This window comes from Eptesicus fuscus, chromosome 20 (genome assembly GCF_027574615.1).
Source record: "Eptesicus fuscus isolate TK198812 chromosome 20, DD_ASM_mEF_20220401, whole genome shotgun sequence".
NCBI lineage: Eukaryota > Metazoa > Chordata > Mammalia > Chiroptera > Vespertilionidae > Eptesicus > Eptesicus fuscus.
The window spans coordinates 38,376,621-38,394,706 of NC_072492.1; the positions used below are offsets into that span (position 1 = coordinate 38,376,621).

The following is an 18,086-nucleotide window of genomic DNA, read 5'->3' on the forward strand; positions in this document are numbered from 1 at the left end:
AGGAGAGAACTTTCATTTTTACATACCTATATTTAATAGTATTCCTTATTATAAAAATGTATATTTCTAAGTAAAAAATTGAGAGAGAATAAAAATGCTCAAGATCTATCAATCTTCAATGGATAAATGTTGGATCCCTTCCTTTTACTAAGACAAAACCTTCAAATCAAATTAAAACCCTATACTTTAGCCCAGCTGGAGTGGCTCAGTTGGTTGAGTGTCATCCTGTGCACTGAAAGGTTGCTGCTTCGATTCCCAGTGAGGGAACATACCTGGATTGTGGGTTCCATTCCCGGTTGGGGCAGGTATGGAAGGCAACTGATCAATATTTCTCTTTCAGATCGATGTCTTTCTCTCCCTGCCCCTCTTCCTCGATAGGATTTAAATAAATAAATAAATAAATAAATAAATAAATAAATAAATACCTATACTTTAATTTCCTCAATACACTTGTCTGTAGGAGTAGTAGATCTCCAATGAGACTGTCCATAGCATGCATGTCTGAAGAGGTCAGGAACACCATAATCTTACACCATAACTTTTGAAGGATCTCAAACCGTTGATCGGGTTCTCATACTTACCTTTTTTATTGGTTGTGAAGTACTTGGAGTCAGTCATGGTGTTGGCTCTTTAATGTGCACCTACAGCAAGAGAAAAGAATTTATTTCTTAAAATTAATGTATGCCTTGCTGGACATAAATACCTTGGATAAAGAACATTTACATATTAGAATTTCTGTATTCAAAAATGAGTGTCTTTTTATTTACCACTATCATTGGTGATTCAAGGGATGCAAAGATAATTAAGAATGTAACTCTCGTCTTAAGGAGCTAATTGGAACAAAAGCCAAATGAAATGGATTAATAATCTGAACCTATCATGGCTTTGTGATTTTATCCACAATTATCTTCAGAAAGCCTCCAAGACCTACAACTAGACCTTTTTATAAATACATCTTCAGTTAGTCACTCAAATATTTAAGATAAGGCAAAGTTTGTTTTGTGAGATTAGCCCATTACTTTCCATTAAGGAAAATGTGATTTACTTCCCTGCCTCAAGATGAAGTCACTTCAAAACCTGCATTCTGGGCCTGGCCAGTGTGGGTCAGTGGGTTGGGTGTCATCCTATGCATCAAAAGGTTGCCAATTCAATTCTCATTCAGGGCACATGCCCAGGTTGTGGGCTCGATCCCTGGTAGGGGATGTGTCAGGAGGCAGCCTAAAGATGTATCACTCTCACATCGATGTTTCTCTCCTTCTCCCTTTCTCACTCTCTAAAAAGCAATAAAATATCTTAAAAAACAAACATATATTCTGAATCAGTGTAAGGTCAAAGAAGAAAACAATTCTGCAATCTATTTACCACTGTATGGAACTTTCAATAAAAGGAATATATTAAAAAAAAACACCTAAATTAGTCGACTACTCTGACAACAGACATCTAGAGAGGCAAACACGCTTTACGCATGGATTTTTTTAAACTATGATTTTCCAACAATATACACTTAGCACAACAGTATTACCAAAGAATAAATAACAATTTACATTTAAAAACAAGGCAAAAAACTTGAGGTATTTGTTTAGTCACATTGAATACAAAGGAGAATCAGAACTGGCATTACAATTTAAAAGAACACAAATTCCACCCTCAACTTCAACTCTTCTGTTTCAATTTCCAGAAATAATCTAGCTGACACATGGCTCTACCAATAAAACGAAAAGAGTACTAGTCACATTTCTCCCCACATGAGAAAATGTTTTCGGATTTCAGAAACTCATAAGACTTTTGTCTAACATACCTGACGTCTTTGAATACATTAAAATTTTCTTTTAATAATATTCCTTCTGCACTCAAAACTGAGTCTCTTCTTCTTTACCACCATAATTAACAACACTAATTACCAAACTGAGGAAAGATGCCCGGTACCTGTTCATACTGTCAGATCAAAACAACACCGGTGTAATGTGTTTGGCAAACCTGAGTGATTAACACTTGGGCTAACAACAGTACACATGGATGAGAGAAAAGACCTACTCACTAAACAAATCACCGTAATCAAGGAAAAGGAGAAAGAGCCAGAAAACATAGAATATTGAAAAACGCTAAGCTCAAATCATCTCTAAAATGTGCTGCTTGGACAACCTAGGAGAAATTAGACTTATTTACTATCTTTCCAAACAGCAACCTTACTATTTAGTCCTCATACAATAGACTCTATCAGAATTTCACTGAATTACCTTGTTAAAAGAAGTGAGCTAGAACTCACAACAAATATTATTATAGAATACAGAAATTTCTTTTGATCGCATTTGTTATAATTAGTCTGTAGCAGAGGCTTGCTTTACACAATATTTTCATAATGCCTTTCTAGCAAAAATTCAAAGAATGTATAATCATTTAATCCATTCACAATGTAAACTAAATGTGGAGTGGCATATTGAAGAAAGGAGTCCTTCACAAAAAAGACTTGGAATTAATCTGAAGTTATCATCTAAGGTCTTAGGTACACAAAGAGAAAAACCAATCTACAGAAATGGTTACTGGAGCCTAACAGCAGGGCCGTAGCTCATGGCTGTTGTGGTCTGTCTATTATTATGCCATTCTAAGTCCTATAGGATCATCAAAACTTAAAACTTGCTTAAGATTTAAAAACAAAATCTGCTTGGAACTTTTCACCCAGTTTCTTTGAAAAATGGTACAAAAACTGTTGTTTACTAATGCTCTCAGACACTTACACACATGTTAAATTCTTAACAGTTTTCAATACAATCTGTTAAACATTAAATTAACCTAATCTTAAATCCTACCTTTATTAATGACCCACACATTTCATTACTTCCCCTAACAAATTTCACTGTCAAGGAATATATTTCTGTCCTATTCATTGTGAGCATTAAGTGTTCTTAACAAGAGATTAATATACCAACCCACAAAATTTCAGGGGAGAAAATCAAAATTAATCTTAGATTCTAAATTAAGAATCCCTACTCTTCCCTGGCCTGTGGATCAGTGGTTAGAGCATCAGCCCCCAGACTAAGGGTCTTGGATTCCATTCCTAGTCAAGGGCAAGTACCTAGATTTCGGGTTCACTCCTCCATCTCCCCCTTCCTCCCCCTCCCCAGCGTATGTGGGGTGAGTGCAGGAGGCAACCAGTGGGTGTTTCTCTCTCTTTCTCAGTCTCTGTCTCCACCTCCTTTCCTCCCTGCCTTCCACTATCTCTGAAAAGCAATGAAAAAAATATCCTCAGGAGATGATTAACAAAACAAAAAAGAAAGAAAGAAAGAATTTCTGGGCTTAGAAGGGGGAAAACCATCACTCTCTTAGCTCACACTGTTGTAAACACCAGTAATGGAGTATCCCTCACTCACATTGGCTGGGAAATAATTGTATCAAGCCAGTCCCTGCCTTAAATTCCAAGAAAAAATGAAAATAGTCTATACAAAAACAAGTATGAGGTGGTGGGTGCACAACACCGTGAATGTATGAAGTGCCACTGAACTGCTCACTTTTAAATGGTTAATTTTGTTATGTGAATTTCACTTCAAAAAATTACATTTGTATATGTTTTTTAAAATGAGATGCACTTAATCACATGCCAGAGATGGGCATAACCAGATTCTCCAAAATACAGGATGAGGAAAACTACTGTCTGCATTAGAAGCCAAAAAAAAAAAAAAAAAAAAAGCAGCCAAGATAGAACTCAAGAAAAAAAAAAAAATTAAGTATCAGTTTCTCAAAAATCAAGCTCCAGGAGGGAAAAACAATACATTGTTCCTTCAGGAGAGCCCCAGGAAAAAGCAAAACCATCAGAGTTTGAACTCACCCTACCCTTCAACCAGACCGACAAGTCCTGGCTGTTCTGAGGGCTTGCAACAGGGCCTAGGGGCATTGTTAAAAAACACCGTCAGAGCACACAGTAACTTTCACTTGTCCTAGCCCAGGGTGTCAAGTCACGGCACTTGAGAGAAGGCCTCCCCATACAGGATTATACATCTAGATTTAACATAACCTAGTTTCTACTAAATATAGATTGTGAAAGTCCTTTCTCTCCTACTTCTCCCTCCTTCCAGTCGCCCTAAAGAAAATAAGGCCAGAAAAATATTAATAGAGGCTTAATTTCGAATGGCTCTCTGGGAAATGGCAGCTAAATTAAGAGTTGACAAGGTCACTAAATCCCTTCTTTTCACTTAAATTTGAGCGTTACACAGTTTGGTGTTTATACTAAAAAACTGGCCAAAGAGTTAACCAAAGTATTCCAGCAATCTTTTATTACAAGGGTAAGAAGTGCTAATCAGATATTTCAATAATAATGCAAAGACAATAGCATCTTCAGGTCTCATTCAGCTCATAAGAAATTACATAAGAGCTGAAACCGGTTTGGCTCAGTGGATAGAGCGTCGGTCTGCGGACTGAAGGGTCCCAGGTTCGATTCCGGTCAAGGGCATGTACATTGGTTGTGGGCACATCCCCAGTGGGGGGTGTGCAGGAGGCAGCTGGTCGATGTTTCTCTCTCATCGATGTTTCTAGCTCTCTATCCCTCTCCCTTCCTCTCTATAAAAAATCAATAAAATATATTTTAAAAAAAAGAAATTACAACAGACACACCTGTAATTTCACTAAAATATGACAGACTACAAGGTAATTTAATAATATACAGTAAGAAAGAAGCTCAAAGTTTTACATCTAATTTTTAACTGAAATACCAATAAACTCTGGAAAACTTAAACCTAGAAGGAAGCAAAGAAGGAAAAAGGGAGAGCATATTCTATCTTATTCATTCCTTGTTCGGTTTGGTTCAAACCTGAGCCTAAAATGTACTGGACTTTCTTGAGTCTCTAATTCACAGAAAGTTAGCTTTTATTAATTTTACCACCCAGCTTTCAGTGAGGCCGTTTGCAGAACACACTATCCTTTGGCTTCCTTGGGAGTTTGAACTGTTAAGATACCTGCAAACAGTTCTCACCTTACCACTAGCTTAGTCATCAGGGGAATGTGTTACACTTTTCACATTACAGCTGCATCTCCTTCATCCGCTGCTATTATTACTTTGTAAGTGTACCCTGAGGCTAAGCAAGAGAAGTACACCACGAAGGCTATTAACAATTTAAATTGTTCCTCATTGAGACCACCTTCTCTGTCATTCTGCCTTTCCTAAACTTACCGCGTTTTCTTCATTTTAAAAAATTACATTGATTATAAGTGTCTGACATTTAAAAAACACTTCTTTCTAGAAGTCAAAGTTTAGTGAAGCATTCACACTTGATTCACGTTGCTTCATCATGAAGCAGCCAAGTAAGTGTGTTCAGTAAAAGCCCCAAATACTACTCTGAAAACAATCAGCCGGGATAAATTCTTTGGATTCAAAGAATTAGGAAGTACCAGGAAGTACTAGTTTCTTTGCCTCCGGCTTAATCTACGGCCTTGCTCAAACCAGACCATTCCTGCTAAACCCAAAATGGAAAAATTCCGGGCTAAGATTTATCCCCACTTGCTCCCCGCCCCCTCGTTCACCTCGGGCCAGTTCTGAAGGTTTTTCCTCCCCATCTCTCTCTTTCTTTAATATATTTTTAATGGTTTCAGGGAGGAAGGGAGAGGGAGGGAGAGAAACATCAATGGTGAGAATCACTGATCGGCTGCCTCCTGCACGCCCCCGACTGGGGATCGAGCCCGCAACCTGGGCGTGTGCCCCGCCGGGGAATCGAACCGTGGCCTCCGGGTTCACAGGCCGACGCCCAAGCACTGGGCCACGCCAGCTGGGCTCCCCCCGACTCTTAAGTGTCAGGAACGCCTGTTCGTTACCCAGGTGGTCAGCATTCTGGAGGTTTGTCCCTCCATTACGGGGCGGGGGAGAAGCGGCTCTCAGCCTCAAGCGACGGGAGGCGAACGAGGTTTGCCCACCATTGGGGGGACGCCCTTTTCCCTTTAGCTCGCGGGGCACGTCCCAGGCTCTCCGGCAACGACGCCCCTCGGCCTCCGGCCTCTACCGACCACACCCCTGGCCTGTGGCCTCCCTGACCCGCCGGCGTCGGCACCTCCCTGCCAGCCTGCGCGCCCCAGCTCCCGGCCGCCTGCCCCCCAGGGTCCCCTCACCCCGCCACGGCCGTGGAGTCCCTTTTCTCCAACCCTCTTCCTCACAACGGTCACACCCGACGGCTCACTCCATCCTCAACGGTCACGCTCCTAGGATTTCCTCTCCTCCGCCCGTCTCCAACCCAACCTCGGGCCACCCGCCTCCCGCGCCTCAACGGGGGACACACCCCAAAGTTAGCCGCCTTGAACTCACCGGAGGCAAGGGCGGGGGTGGCGGCGGCGGCCGGAGAGCGCGGCCCCAGCGGTGTTGGAATGGTTTCCTGCACGTCACGACTCCTTTTCCAGGTCTAAGCCACTGCGCAAAACCCGCTTTGCCAGGGACAAAGATGGTGGGCAGGAAACGCCGCGCGACGTCAGAGAGTCTCGCCGCGTGACGTCATCCCGGCGCGCGGGAGAGCGGAGGCAGCGATCTCGTCGCCATGGCGATGCAAAGATTTTTATTTTATTTTATTTTTTCTATTTTCTTGGTCGGGAAGAGACCTGCCACCGGCGTCTCAAATGATGTTCAGTGTCTATCCGAAGGGATGCATTAAGCAAGCTGACATTCTCCGGATTTGTTTGCTCGCAAGGTTCTCTAAAAAAACACTGAAATACTCTGTTCCTTTCTTAAAGAAAAACCAACTCAGCTAACTTCCCGGGCCAGCTCAGGAGCGCGGACAGTGGTGATCCAGCCCAGGGCTGTGCACGGGCCTAGCTAGCTCTAGAGGAGAGGGGTGCAAAGGAAAAGGCTGAGATGGCAGCGGATCGGAGTTGAAATCGCTGCCCTGAATGTATGTCACTAGGAAAGTTGCCTCAGTTCTCTTCAATCTTAGTTTTCTTATCTGCAAAATAAAGTCTCAAATGATTTACACTCTCTTGGTTTTGTGAAGCATAACTGGGATAAAGTACATTATGCACCTAGCATGTAATAGGTTTGCTTACACAAAAGTGAAGTTCTTTTTGTTAGCCACAAATTAGACATCTCTGTATCTTACCCTAAATTTTGCTGTGAACCCAAAACAACTGCTCTAAAATAAAACCTTTTTAAAAATGAGAGTGTTAGGTCGAGGCATGGGGGAAAGACCACAGCCATGCAAGCACCCGCAAGGTAGATGGTGACGAAGATAACTGGCAGATAACTGGCCTCTTCCCAGAACCTTGCTAGCCTTCCCAAACCCCTGCCCGAGGCAGGAATTCCACATCTCTCAGGCTCTCCACCCTCCCCTCACCAAACGGCTGTATAAAGGAAGTACCTAAGCCCCTGTTTTGGCGCGAACTCCCCTGGCCCACTCTCGGACCGGTGAGTTTCGCCCGGGAGCGCAAGATTAAAACCTCCCCCCTTTTCCATGGCCTGGACTCTGTGTCTTGTTTCCTGCGTCGCAAACCTTTCAGAGAGAGAGAGAGAGAGAGAGAGAGAGAGAGAGAGAGAGAGAGAGAGAGAGAGAGAGAGAGAGACTGGGGCAGAAGCTGAGGAAACCAAATTTGGAAAGGGATCAAGAAAGAGTAATCAGAGAGGCAGAAGGAAAAGCCAGCAGTTATGTTTCAGGATGCTTTTATAATTTCATGAAAGAAGTATATCAATCTGTTCACCCTTCCATTTCTGAGGCCTAGTCCCCCTCCCCAAAATTTGTTGAATGAATGAATGAATGAATGAGTAGTCAATAATATCAATTGCTACAGTCTCCTTCCCATGGCCCTTACTTAGTGCCTGCCTGGTTTGGCCCCTGCCTACCTCTCTAATATCATTTTATGCCTCTCAGTCACTCCTCATTCCCCATATTCCCCTTTTGCTGGCTATTGTAACACTCAAATATGCCAAGTTCTTTCCCACCTTAGGGCCTCCACAAATACTCCTCCTCCTGCCTAATATTCTTTTTCCCCAACTCCTCACATGACTGGTTCATAATTTGGTCTCAGTTTAAGGGCAATCTCCTCAGAAAGGCACTCCCTGATTACCCAGTGTCCCCTCCTATCCCATCCCTCTTATTCAATTTAGAAATTATATATTAGTTTGTTATTTTCCTCCCCAACTAGACTGTAAATTCCATTATAGTGTAGATACTTTGTATGTTTTGTTGTTGTTGTTGTTTAATCCTCACCTGTGGTTATTTTTTCATTGATTTTTTTTTTTTTTCAGAGAGAGTGGAGGGGAAAGGGAAAGAGAAATATCGATGTGAGAGAAACACATCGATTGGTTGCCTCCTGCATGTTGTTTGCTTGAGGAAAGCTTGTATATAACAGCTACCATTGATCAAGCACCTAACAAGTACCAGGTACTTGATAAATACATTATGTCTAGTCTTTAAGCTCTGTAAGGTAAAAATCTTTATCAATGTGACTTTTTAGCAGGCATTTTGGTAAAGAACACCTTTTAGAAGTATAATTAAGGTTAACTTGCAATATATTATTTCTTTCTATTCAAATAACCAAAGTCAAATCTTGTTCCTGAGGGTTCTCATTATGCAAAGCAATTATCTATCTACATACCCTAAGGTCCTCTGGGCAGTGAATAATACCTTCTATATACTACCTATTTAGCCCAGAGGTGAAGGAGGAGTTCTAGAGAGAGAAAACAGCTTGAACTTGAACTTTTGTCCAAATTCAATAAACCTGAATTAGCAATGCAAATGAGGCAAAGTTGCATAACAGCACTTTGCAAACCGTAAGGTAAATTATACCAACTTTGGTATACAATGAAAAGTATCTTTTCTGTCAAGCTTCCCCAGTTTCTGCTGGTGGAACTTATCAGGATTCCTTTGTCTTAGCACTCTATTCGTATAGCTAATAGGACACACCCTCCCGTGTACAAAGATAGGAATCATTTTTATCTAGGGTAGCAAGTAACTAAGAGTTTGTGCTAGAATACAACCAAACGTAGAACACTATGGTAAACTACCAGCTTGGACGAAATAACAAAATTCACAAAATTTGAGGTCTCACGGGAACCTTTCTCATCTTAATCATCTTTCTTTATCAAATCTTTCCCAAAAGGCGCATAATATAAATGCCCCATCACACCTGCTGAACCCACACTGAGAGCCTTCCACCTCCACATTCCCTTTATCCCTCCGCTCCTAGCTCCACCGCCCGCGGGACCAAGTTCCGGCGCCAGAGGAGGGCGCCCCAAACATCTTGTCAAAAACACCTCTGCACAGTCTCAGAGCTGTGGTTTCCTACGGAGACAGCATGCAAACCCAAATAACTAAAGGGACCAAGTATTTCTCTGGGAAGCGCCCAGCGCCCTTTTACGTCCGCGGGGGCGGAAGCGGAAGTGCTAGTGGGTCATAGAGTTTTCTAGTTCCGGTTTGGGGCCACGTTTAGGGCTAGAGCGCCTCTTGTCCGCTGCTGTTCCCCACCACCCGCGGCTTCCATTTCCGAGTGCGGCTTCTGTCCTAAAGCGGAGACCTCCCTTCAGATGTGGCGTCGTGGGTCCTTCGCGCCTCGCCTGGGGTCAGCGCGCAAGGACGGGCGCGGGCGGGGTGCTTAGCAGCCGGCGGCTGGGGCCAGACCTCGGGTACCGGCCCGCACCTGCACCTCTAATTTCTCAGAACAGGTGGACTTTTGAGCCCTCGCGATTGGAAGCCCCTGATTCGCAGCTTCCTCGATTGCAGCTCGAGAGGACAGACCCCCTGGCCCATACCTATCCCCCATGGTCACGCTCTGCCCTGTGAGGTGCAGCATTTGCAAGTCACTCCGTCTCCACACAGCACTTCCACCCAAGTTAGTCTGCGTTAACTTCGAAGTTAGTGTGCGTTAACTTCGTTCTTCCTTGAGACCCGTCCTGTGCCTCCAGATGTGGTCTTTTCTCCCCCAGTTCCTGTAAAAAGTGAGAACTAGGAGTCTCGGGTATCCAGCAGAAATATTACTTTTAAGACTGAGCACCCATTGGGCACCCCGAACAAGTTCATGCTTACTAGAGGCAAAGTGAAACCCAGTGCACGCAGAAAACTATGGCTGAGCACGGGGCTCACATCACAGCTGCTGCTGCGGATGACCAGCCATCCATCTTTGAGGTGGTAGCACAGGACAGTTTAATGACAGCAGTGAGACCTGCTCTTCAGCATGTGGTCAAGGTAAGGCATTAATTCTTTAAATGGTTTTAGGGAGGACTCGGTAAAAACCAAACCAGTAATTTGAGTTTATCTTGTGGCCTAGGTTTGAAGTTACCAATTAGCACATAATTCACATAATTTAACGGTTATTGAACCGCTGTTATGTGTAGAGCCCAGAAATGAATGTCCAGCACCGCACGAAGGAAAGGGTAGGCCCCAAAAGTAGTGACCTGTTTAATCTCAAAGTGTAGAATTTAGAGGGTGTGGGGGTGAGGGGAATGCAAATATAAGGCATAGTACCTGTGAAATGGAGTGAATTTCATTTATTAATATCTACTGTGCTTTAGGTTCTTGCAGAATCAAATCCTGCCCACTATGGCTTCTTTTGGAGGTGGTTTGATGAAATCTTTACGCTGCTGGATCTTCTGCTCCAGCAGCATTATCTGTCTAAAACCAGTGCCTCATTTTCTGAAAACTTTTACGGCTTAAAGCGCATTGTAACGGGGGACACACGCAAGCTTCAGAGACTGGCTAGTGCGGGTCTCCCAAAGAAGCAGCTTTGGAAGTCAATTATGTTCCTGGTTCTTCTTCCCTATCTGAAAGTGAAGCTGGAGAAGCTGGTTTCTAGCCTTAGAGAAGAGGATGAATATTCTATCCATCCCCCTTCTTCCCGCTGGAAACAATTCTACAGAGCCTTCCTGGCAGCCTACCCATTTGTTAACATGGCCTGGGAAGGCTGGTTTCTTGTACAACAACTTCGATACATCCTAGGAAAAGCTCAGCATCACTCACCACTGCTTAGTCTGGCTGGAGTTCGGCTAGGCCGACTTACAGTTCAGGATATACAAGCTCTGGAGCACAAAGCAGCTGAAGCCAGCATGATGCAGCAACCAGCCAGGAGGTAAGGCCTTAACATTACCCCAAATCTTTGATTAACAGATTCAAAAATCTTACTTTAACTTTGTGAAATCACCTCCTTCAGTCCACATTGAGGTATTTTATAAAATCATAGAAAAATTCTGTGTTCATAAATCAAGGATTGCCATCCTGGTAAGCAACCTCATCATAACTACTACACTTGCTATGGCCAGGCCCTGAGCTAGGTGTTGGTTTTATATACATTATCCCAATCCCCATCACAACTCATTCATTAGCCCAATTTAACGGCTCAGGAAACTAAGCCCTAGCAGCTAAGTACCTTGTCAAGGCCACACAGCTAGAAGGTGGCAGAGCTGAGACTCAAGGCAGATCAACACAATTCTCGACTACTCTTAATCACGATGCTATACTGCTTCTAGTTAGTGTTCATGTTCTCCTACAAGTTTAAATATATATATATATGTATATATATATATATATATATATATATATATATATATATTCCTCAATGCTGCTAAGTTAATTTTTGTTAAGTGAGTTGTTTCTTTTTCTGGATATACTATCTTCCACGCATACAGAAAAAGGTCTATATAATCAATGCCTCACTAATTTCTTCTCCACACACAAAAACTTAGTCTTTAAAAACAAAGCTTTGCTCCTATGCTCCTAAAATACTGTAAGCCAGAAAGGGAATCATTTAGAGTACAGCCTTAAGGAGACAATACCAGTCTGGCAACTGTTCATTCCCCAAACTGAATTGGTGATTCTGATGAGAAGTGTGAGAAATACATTTATATTAATCACTGTGCAATTGTACATAAACAAAGTTTCTCCTTTTGCCTTCTTGTTCTATTTTCTAACAGTATTAGTGAGAAGATCAAGTCAACTCTGAAAAAAGCTCTGGGGGGTGTTGCCTTATCCCTCTCTACTGGCCTGTCTGTCGGTGTATTCTTCCTGCAATTCCTTGAGTGGTGGTACTCATCTGAAAATCAAGAAACCATCAAATCACTGACTGCCCTGCCTACTCCACCACCACCTATACACCTAGACTACAATTCTGATTCTCCCCTGTTACCCAAAATGAAGACTGTGTGCCCACTGTGTCGTAAAACCCGGGTGAATGATACTGTTCTTGCCACCTCTGGCTATGTGTTTTGCTATCGCTGTGTGTTTAGTTATGTGAGGACTCACCAGGCTTGTCCCATCACAGGTTATCCAACAGAAGTACAACACCTAATTAAACTGTACTCCCCTGACAACTGAAAGGGATTAGCATCTTAACTTGAAGCAAAATTATTGCCTAAAATAATTTGGGGCTGGTTTTCAGCATGGTACACAGCCTTATTTCGTACTTCTTAACCTCAATTCATAATTATATGAATTTTAAAAAAATATATGGATTTCTTTAAAAGGCTATACCCATGGATTTGCCCTTCTAACCTGCTCTCTAGGCCCCAACTTAAAGTTAACCAAGCTGATTAGAGGAAGAGAATTGAGGGTTAGTGTAGACTTGGATAAAAGAGGGTAGTCAGTACAGAAGCTGTTCATTAAACAAGGTATAGAAGCTCTCAGGAAAAACCCATGTTAGACCTCATAAAGTGGGTGATGTAGGGGAAGCAGACCTTTTATTTAGAAAAGTTTTCATCTGCCTATGAGGAAAAGGTTTCATCAGTTTGCGGTGTGAAAAGTGGGCTGACTCTTGAAAAACAATAGCTCCTTCTATATACTGTGACCCATTTGTTATGTAATATCTGCTGTAATTTATCAACTTTTAAAGATTTCTTTATGAGTCTTTCTTGGGAAACTGGTTAAAGAAAAATTAAGGTCAAGTGTATATATAGATTTTGGTGAGAAAGCAAAGCTAATAAGCAATGAAGAGATGAAGTAAGCCTAGATGGTGTGGCTCAGTGGTTGAGCATCAACACATGCACTGAGAGGTTGCCGGTTCAATTCCCAGTCAGGGTACATGCCTGGGTTGTAGGCTCAATCCCCAGTGAGGGGCATGCAGCAGGCAGCCAATCTCTCTTATCGATATTCCTATCTCTCTTCCCTCTACCTTCCTCTCTCTCTAAAATCAATAAGTATTTTAAAAAGATGAAGTAAAATACTCATCTATGTGTAAAGAAAGGCTCCTTTAATAAGTTCTTTCTCCTTGCTATTAAGAGTTTGCTAAACTGGCATGAATTATTCTGGCTATTACTAAAGTTTCTATGAAACGCTTAAATACATTTCAAGAATAAATGTTTTTGGCAAAGAACTGTTCCATGTTGTCATGATTGTATAGAAACTGAAAGATTACTTGAGGTGTTTAAAGTAAATTTTTCATTCAGACAACCTTTGACTTTTTGGGGTATTTTTGTATTAACATGTTTTTTTGCTAATCCAATAATTGGGGGAAAGTCCTCTATTCCAACAGCAAGAATTCAGCATTCAGCCTTGTTCGAAATATCTTGTATTAGAAAGACTACAAAAACACTTAAGTTGCCTATGCAGAAAAATTCATGCCTGGATTGGCAAACTGATGGAAAAATATGGGTTAAAAAATCATCATGACTAGATGAGGAAGGATGAAAGTAATTTGTAGGTGCCTCTGCTGAGAGGTGTTTTCCAGTATTTTAACTCATTTTAGCAATTCAAAGGACAAACATTCTCTAATGGCACCACGGTGATAAAACTAAATTCTGAAATGGAACATCCTATAGATTTTAAAATATTAACACTTTTACCAGGTGTACCAGTTAATAATGCAGATTTTTTTTCAATAGATGGAGTTACACATATGTTGATATATATGTGATTTGATATGTATGCTATTTTGTTGTATTGACAACAAGCTTCAAAACTTTATATGTCAAATTTTCTGAAGATGTTAACATCATATTTATACGCTTAAAAATGTCGAATTTCGTGCCAAAAAAAGAGCATGTGTGGCAAGTTTTAATTCATTACTTTATTTTGAAGAAAAGTGCTGCTGAATACTTCGGCAAGCTTATGGTGAACATGCTCCATCTCAAGATACTTGTGAACGCTGGTTTAAACGCTTTAAAGTGATGATTTCTATGTGCAAGACAAAGAACATCCATGTCAATTTGAACCACGCTTTGATCATAAAACAACCAGAATGGGCCAGAAGACACAGCAAAGTAATTTTGCTTCATGATAACACACCATCACCCACTTCAAAACCAGTTAAAGGCACGTTAAAAGATCTTGTCTGGAAAGTACTAACCCACCCGCCGTATTCACCAGACCTTGCTCCTTCAGATTACCACTTGTTCCGATCAATGGCACATGCACTTTCTGAGCAGCACTTCAAAATGTACGAAGAAGTGGAAAATTGGGTCTCTGAATGGTTTGCCTCAAAACAAGAAAAGTTCTATTGGGACGGTATCCACAAATTACCTGAAAGATGGGGGAAATGTGTAGCTAGCGATGGACATTACTTTGAACAAAGCACTTTTGATGTTTCTCTTGAAATTATCTTTGTGTTTTCTTTGATTACAAAATCTGCATTATTAACCAGTACACCTGGTATGTATCACTAGAGGCCCGATGCACGAAATTCGTGCAAGGGGCTCAGCCCTCGGAGCTGAGGTGGCTGCCTAGGCCCTCGCAGCCCCAGCCAAAGCCGTCTGGAAGGACGTCTGGTCTAATTAGTATATTACGCTTTTATTTTTATAGATAAGAGTATATGGGATAGTTGCAAGAATTCTTATTAAATAGCAAGGTTTTACCAAAGCAAATACAAACATTTTTAATACAATTTTTAATATAGTAAGTCAATAAGAGAACTGAACCAGATTCAGGATTGAAATAACGTAGTACTCCATGAAGGTATCAAAGCCAGATTTTTCACCTCAACCTAAAAAGGAAAACATGAAAGTATCAGTAAGATTCAAACAAATACCAAAGAAACAGTCATATACATAATAAAACCAGTATCCAAAAAGGCTAGAACATACCAATGTGGGAAAACCATAACCAGACTCAGCTCAGAGAGAAGATTAAGTGATCATACCCTGGTCAGAGCCAACACGGAAGCAATGGCAATACCAGGTCAGACTATACTTCACTCATCATCGCATCATTGCAATTCACCTCCTTGTATTACCTAAGAGTATTTTCACTCGCTGTTTTCACTTCTAAAAAAACTTAGGTTTACCCATGAAAAAAAGAAAGGCTTCTTTTTAGATAAATTTAAATTGCAACCATGGGCTTCCAATATTTTATTCCAATAAAAATAAATATTTTACCTTCCACTATGCTTTAGTTTAAGCAACTCTACTGTACAAAAATGCAAATCTGAACAAGTTTTGTTTGGGGGAGCTTTTTTGTTTTTGAAATACAGGTGAGTGGGTAAGCATTTACAGTTAAAAAAAAAACAACCTTTTTTTTTTAATGAACACAATGCAAGATAAAATTTCAGATGCCTGCGAAGGGATTTAGAGACAAGTTCTTAAGCAAAAGCTTTAGAAAAGATTTTATAATTAAAATTTAATTTAATTATAAAATAAATTATAAAATTAATTTAATTATAATTAAATTCTATTATAAAGTCAACTCCAGTTCATTTATTATATATTTTGATTTACAATCATGCTGCACATAAAGATAAAAACTAGTCACACATTTGTTATACCAGAATCTCCTATCTTAAGAGTCCAAGAACCAGAGAGGCTATGATTTGCCTAAGGTCCATAGAAAATTAACATCAGCTGGAAAGACAACTGAAGTCTGATTACCAGATTTATATTTTTCCACTATCAGCTAAATATAAGGTTTAATTCATTTTCCTCCTGGGCATGAGCAAGGTAAAGGAAACAAGGTAAAGCCTGGATAATTCACGACCTGAATAATTAATTTCTGAATGAAAAAGCTGATTGCATTTCATTTATTCTAAATAGCACCTGGTGATATACCATCATTGATATGTACTAGGATCACATGTCACCCTTCCCAGCCTTTCAGCATGGTATCGACAGTATCTAACAATTCTGGAGACACCACATGCTTCTATCTATAAGTATCAATAGGTAGATTTTCCATAAAACTGACAATGGGTCTGTGTTAGCCATTTAGCAACTAAACTCCATAAAGAGAGGGACACTAACAAAGTGTCTATTTTACAGGGGTTAAGCTTGAGCCTTTATCTCATCATCCGCTACACAAACATACTTTCCTAATTTTCTTCCTTAGTACACGGCGCCATCTGGAATGCTTCCCCACCCCTTTCAATCTGGAGAACGTCTAATTAGTTTTAAAACCTTACTCACCTGTCACCTTCTCTCTCCGTTAAGTGGTCCCTAACTCCTCAATCATCCCCTCCTCTGAGTCCCACAGCCCTTTTCCCCACAACACGCATCAAACGCCATTTACTCACGACCCCCGCCTCCCCCATCACAGAGTTCCTAAAGAGCCAGGACTGTGTCTCACTGGCTTCTGCATCCATTACACTCAGAATGGTGCATAGGAGGAGGAGGCTCAATAAAGGAGCGTTTAACTCAAGTCAATGCACGACCCTCCCGACTAAATTCTAAACTCCTCGATTGTAAAGGCATCAGCACAATTTACAAAGCCGACTTACCTCCAACGTTTCACGTAGGTAAGGACCACATCTCAAGCATCTCCAAACTCCCCCGCCCCGGCTTCTACCTCAAGGCGCTCTGCACGGCGTCCTGCGCAGGACAACCAAGGCTTACACCTAGGGGACCGTCAAACATAAACAATATGGTCCAAACCTCACCAACTTCAAGGAAGACAGAAAAGCCGTCCTCGCGGGGAAACACGCGTAAGGCCGGAGCCAGGGCTCACACCAAAGACCCAGGCAGGAGTCCTGAGCCCTATCTGGAAAATCCTGAAACCCCTACGCCCTCTCAGGAGGCCTGCCCAGCCAGGGAAGGCTCACGGAGCCGTCTGCCGGCCTTCCAGCCCTCCCTCTACGGTCACAGCTCCCCTCTTCCCACCGGCCTCCGCCTCCAGGCCCCGCCGGCATCCCACCACCCAGTGCGGCCTTTGCCAGACAACCAATCCCGCGGCGGCCAGCGGGTCACGTGCAAGGAGCAACCAATCGGAGGGCGAGGCGGACGTCAGGGGTGGAGCGGGCCGGCGGGCGGAACCCCCTTTTCCGTCACTTGGTTTCCAGGCGGGCTCCATCTGCAGAGTTGGGGCAGGCGCTTTCCAGCAGACTCAGAGCAGTTCTCGCCCGCCCTCGGACCTCAGGGCGGCTGTTGTCATCCCGGGTGGTTTCGTCGGTGCCTTGTTTCACACCTGGCAAAGGGCTTCGGAGGCAGTTGTGCCCTGGGTTTCCGTTTCCGGGAAGAACGATTGAGTGATCCAACATTGTTTATTGCACTTGTCCGTAGGGCCGCGTGAGGGCCAGGGGTTGGGGTGGACTTAGATGAATGTGGCCCTCTCTGTCCAGAGGGAACTTAGTGGTTGGTCGGGCTCTTGGATGCTTCCTAAGTAAACAAGAGGTGCCGCAAGAAAAGTGCAGCTAAATATCAAAGAAGTGTGAAGGAGAGCAGGAAAGACTTCCCGGAAGAGATGGCACTAGATTTGGATCTTGAAAGATGGGGGGGGGGGGGGGGGGGGGGCGGGGGGAGGGGGAGGGCGGTTTGAGAATTAGGAGATTCTGGGAGAAGGAATAATTACCGAATTAAATGAGAATGCATGGGGGGAGCTGACCAAATTTAAAATTGAAACGTGTAGTGTTTCTCAAAAATTGGTGAGTTAGCAACACCAGGAGGAAACAATATAAATGTCCTCCATCAAAAACATATCACAATAAACATAAAAACGCCTGGGATAAACCCAGACTTAACTGAGATTTCTGGGGTGGAGCCCAAGCATGCATATTTTTAATAAGAGCCCCATGGGTGATCATGAGGTACACCAAACTTTGAAAACCAATGATAGTGTTAAAGAAGGAGGATGGTAGGAAAGTTGAAAAACAGGTTAAGACTTTGTTAAGGATGGTGCTTGCTGGCTGTGTAGGTTAGACTGCTCTGGAGAGTGATTTATAGATTGAGGTCCCAAGAAGACAGGTGATCAGAGCTGTACTTTAGAAAATTCAACATTTGACTATGT

General features: G+C 42.2%; 2 protein-coding genes, 1 long non-coding RNA gene and 1 other non-coding gene across 7 annotated transcripts in view; 1 reads left to right on the plus strand and 3 right to left on the minus strand.

The window, feature by feature from the left end:
* Positions 1-6,475, minus strand: part of AP2B1 (adaptor related protein complex 2 subunit beta 1) — a 100,816-nt gene extending 94,341 nt beyond the window's left edge. For 2 of the 4 annotated variants that reach the window (XM_054709897.1, XM_054709895.1), the window contains exons 1-2: positions 6,284-6,460; positions 582-641 (exon numbers count right to left, since the gene is read on the minus strand). In XM_054709897.1, the coding sequence (XP_054565872.1) occupies positions 582-618 (37 nt within the window). In that variant the 5' untranslated portion in view covers positions 619-641; positions 6,284-6,460. Of the gene's footprint in view, positions 1-581; positions 642-6,090; positions 6,217-6,283 lie in introns of those variants that run through there. The other 2 variants (XM_054709896.1, XM_054709898.1) reach the window with 2 other exon arrangements.
* A 2,911-nt stretch (positions 6,476-9,386) lies between these two features.
* PEX12 (peroxisomal biogenesis factor 12) lies at positions 9,387-14,471 on the plus strand. The gene is made up of 3 exons (XM_008153661.3): positions 9,387-10,142; positions 10,469-11,022; positions 11,864-14,471. Exons 1-3 carry the CDS (start codon positions 10,020-10,022, stop codon positions 12,261-12,263), a joined length of 1,077 nt encoding a protein of 358 aa, XP_008151883.1. The 5' UTR covers positions 9,387-10,019; the 3' UTR covers positions 12,264-14,471.
* Positions 14,472-14,747: 276 nt separating this feature from the next.
* Positions 14,748-17,244, minus strand: LOC114227127 (uncharacterized). Its single transcript, XR_003613204.2, has 2 exons — positions 16,585-17,244; positions 14,748-14,862 (listed from the first exon to the last, which is right to left on the minus strand). It is a non-coding gene; the product is annotated as an uncharacterized LOC114227127 (long non-coding RNA).
* LOC114227162 (Z30 small nucleolar RNA) lies at positions 14,989-15,085 on the minus strand. The gene has a single exon (XR_003613257.1). It is a non-coding gene; the product is annotated as a Z30 small nucleolar RNA (small nucleolar RNA).
* Positions 17,245-18,086: the final 842 nt, after the last annotated feature.

Coding starts and splice junctions, on each gene's coding strand:
- PEX12 (XM_008153661.3), top strand. CDS start 10,020: ATGGCTGAGCACGGGGCTCACATCACAGCTGCTGCTGCGGATGACCAG. Junction 10,143..10,468: donor CTCTTCAGCATGTGGTCAAG/GTAAGGCATTAA, acceptor ACTGTGCTTTAG/GTTCTTGCAGAATCAAATCC. Junction 11,023..11,863: donor ATGCAGCAACCAGCCAGGAG/GTAAGGCCTTAA, acceptor ATTTTCTAACAG/TATTAGTGAGAAGATCAAGT.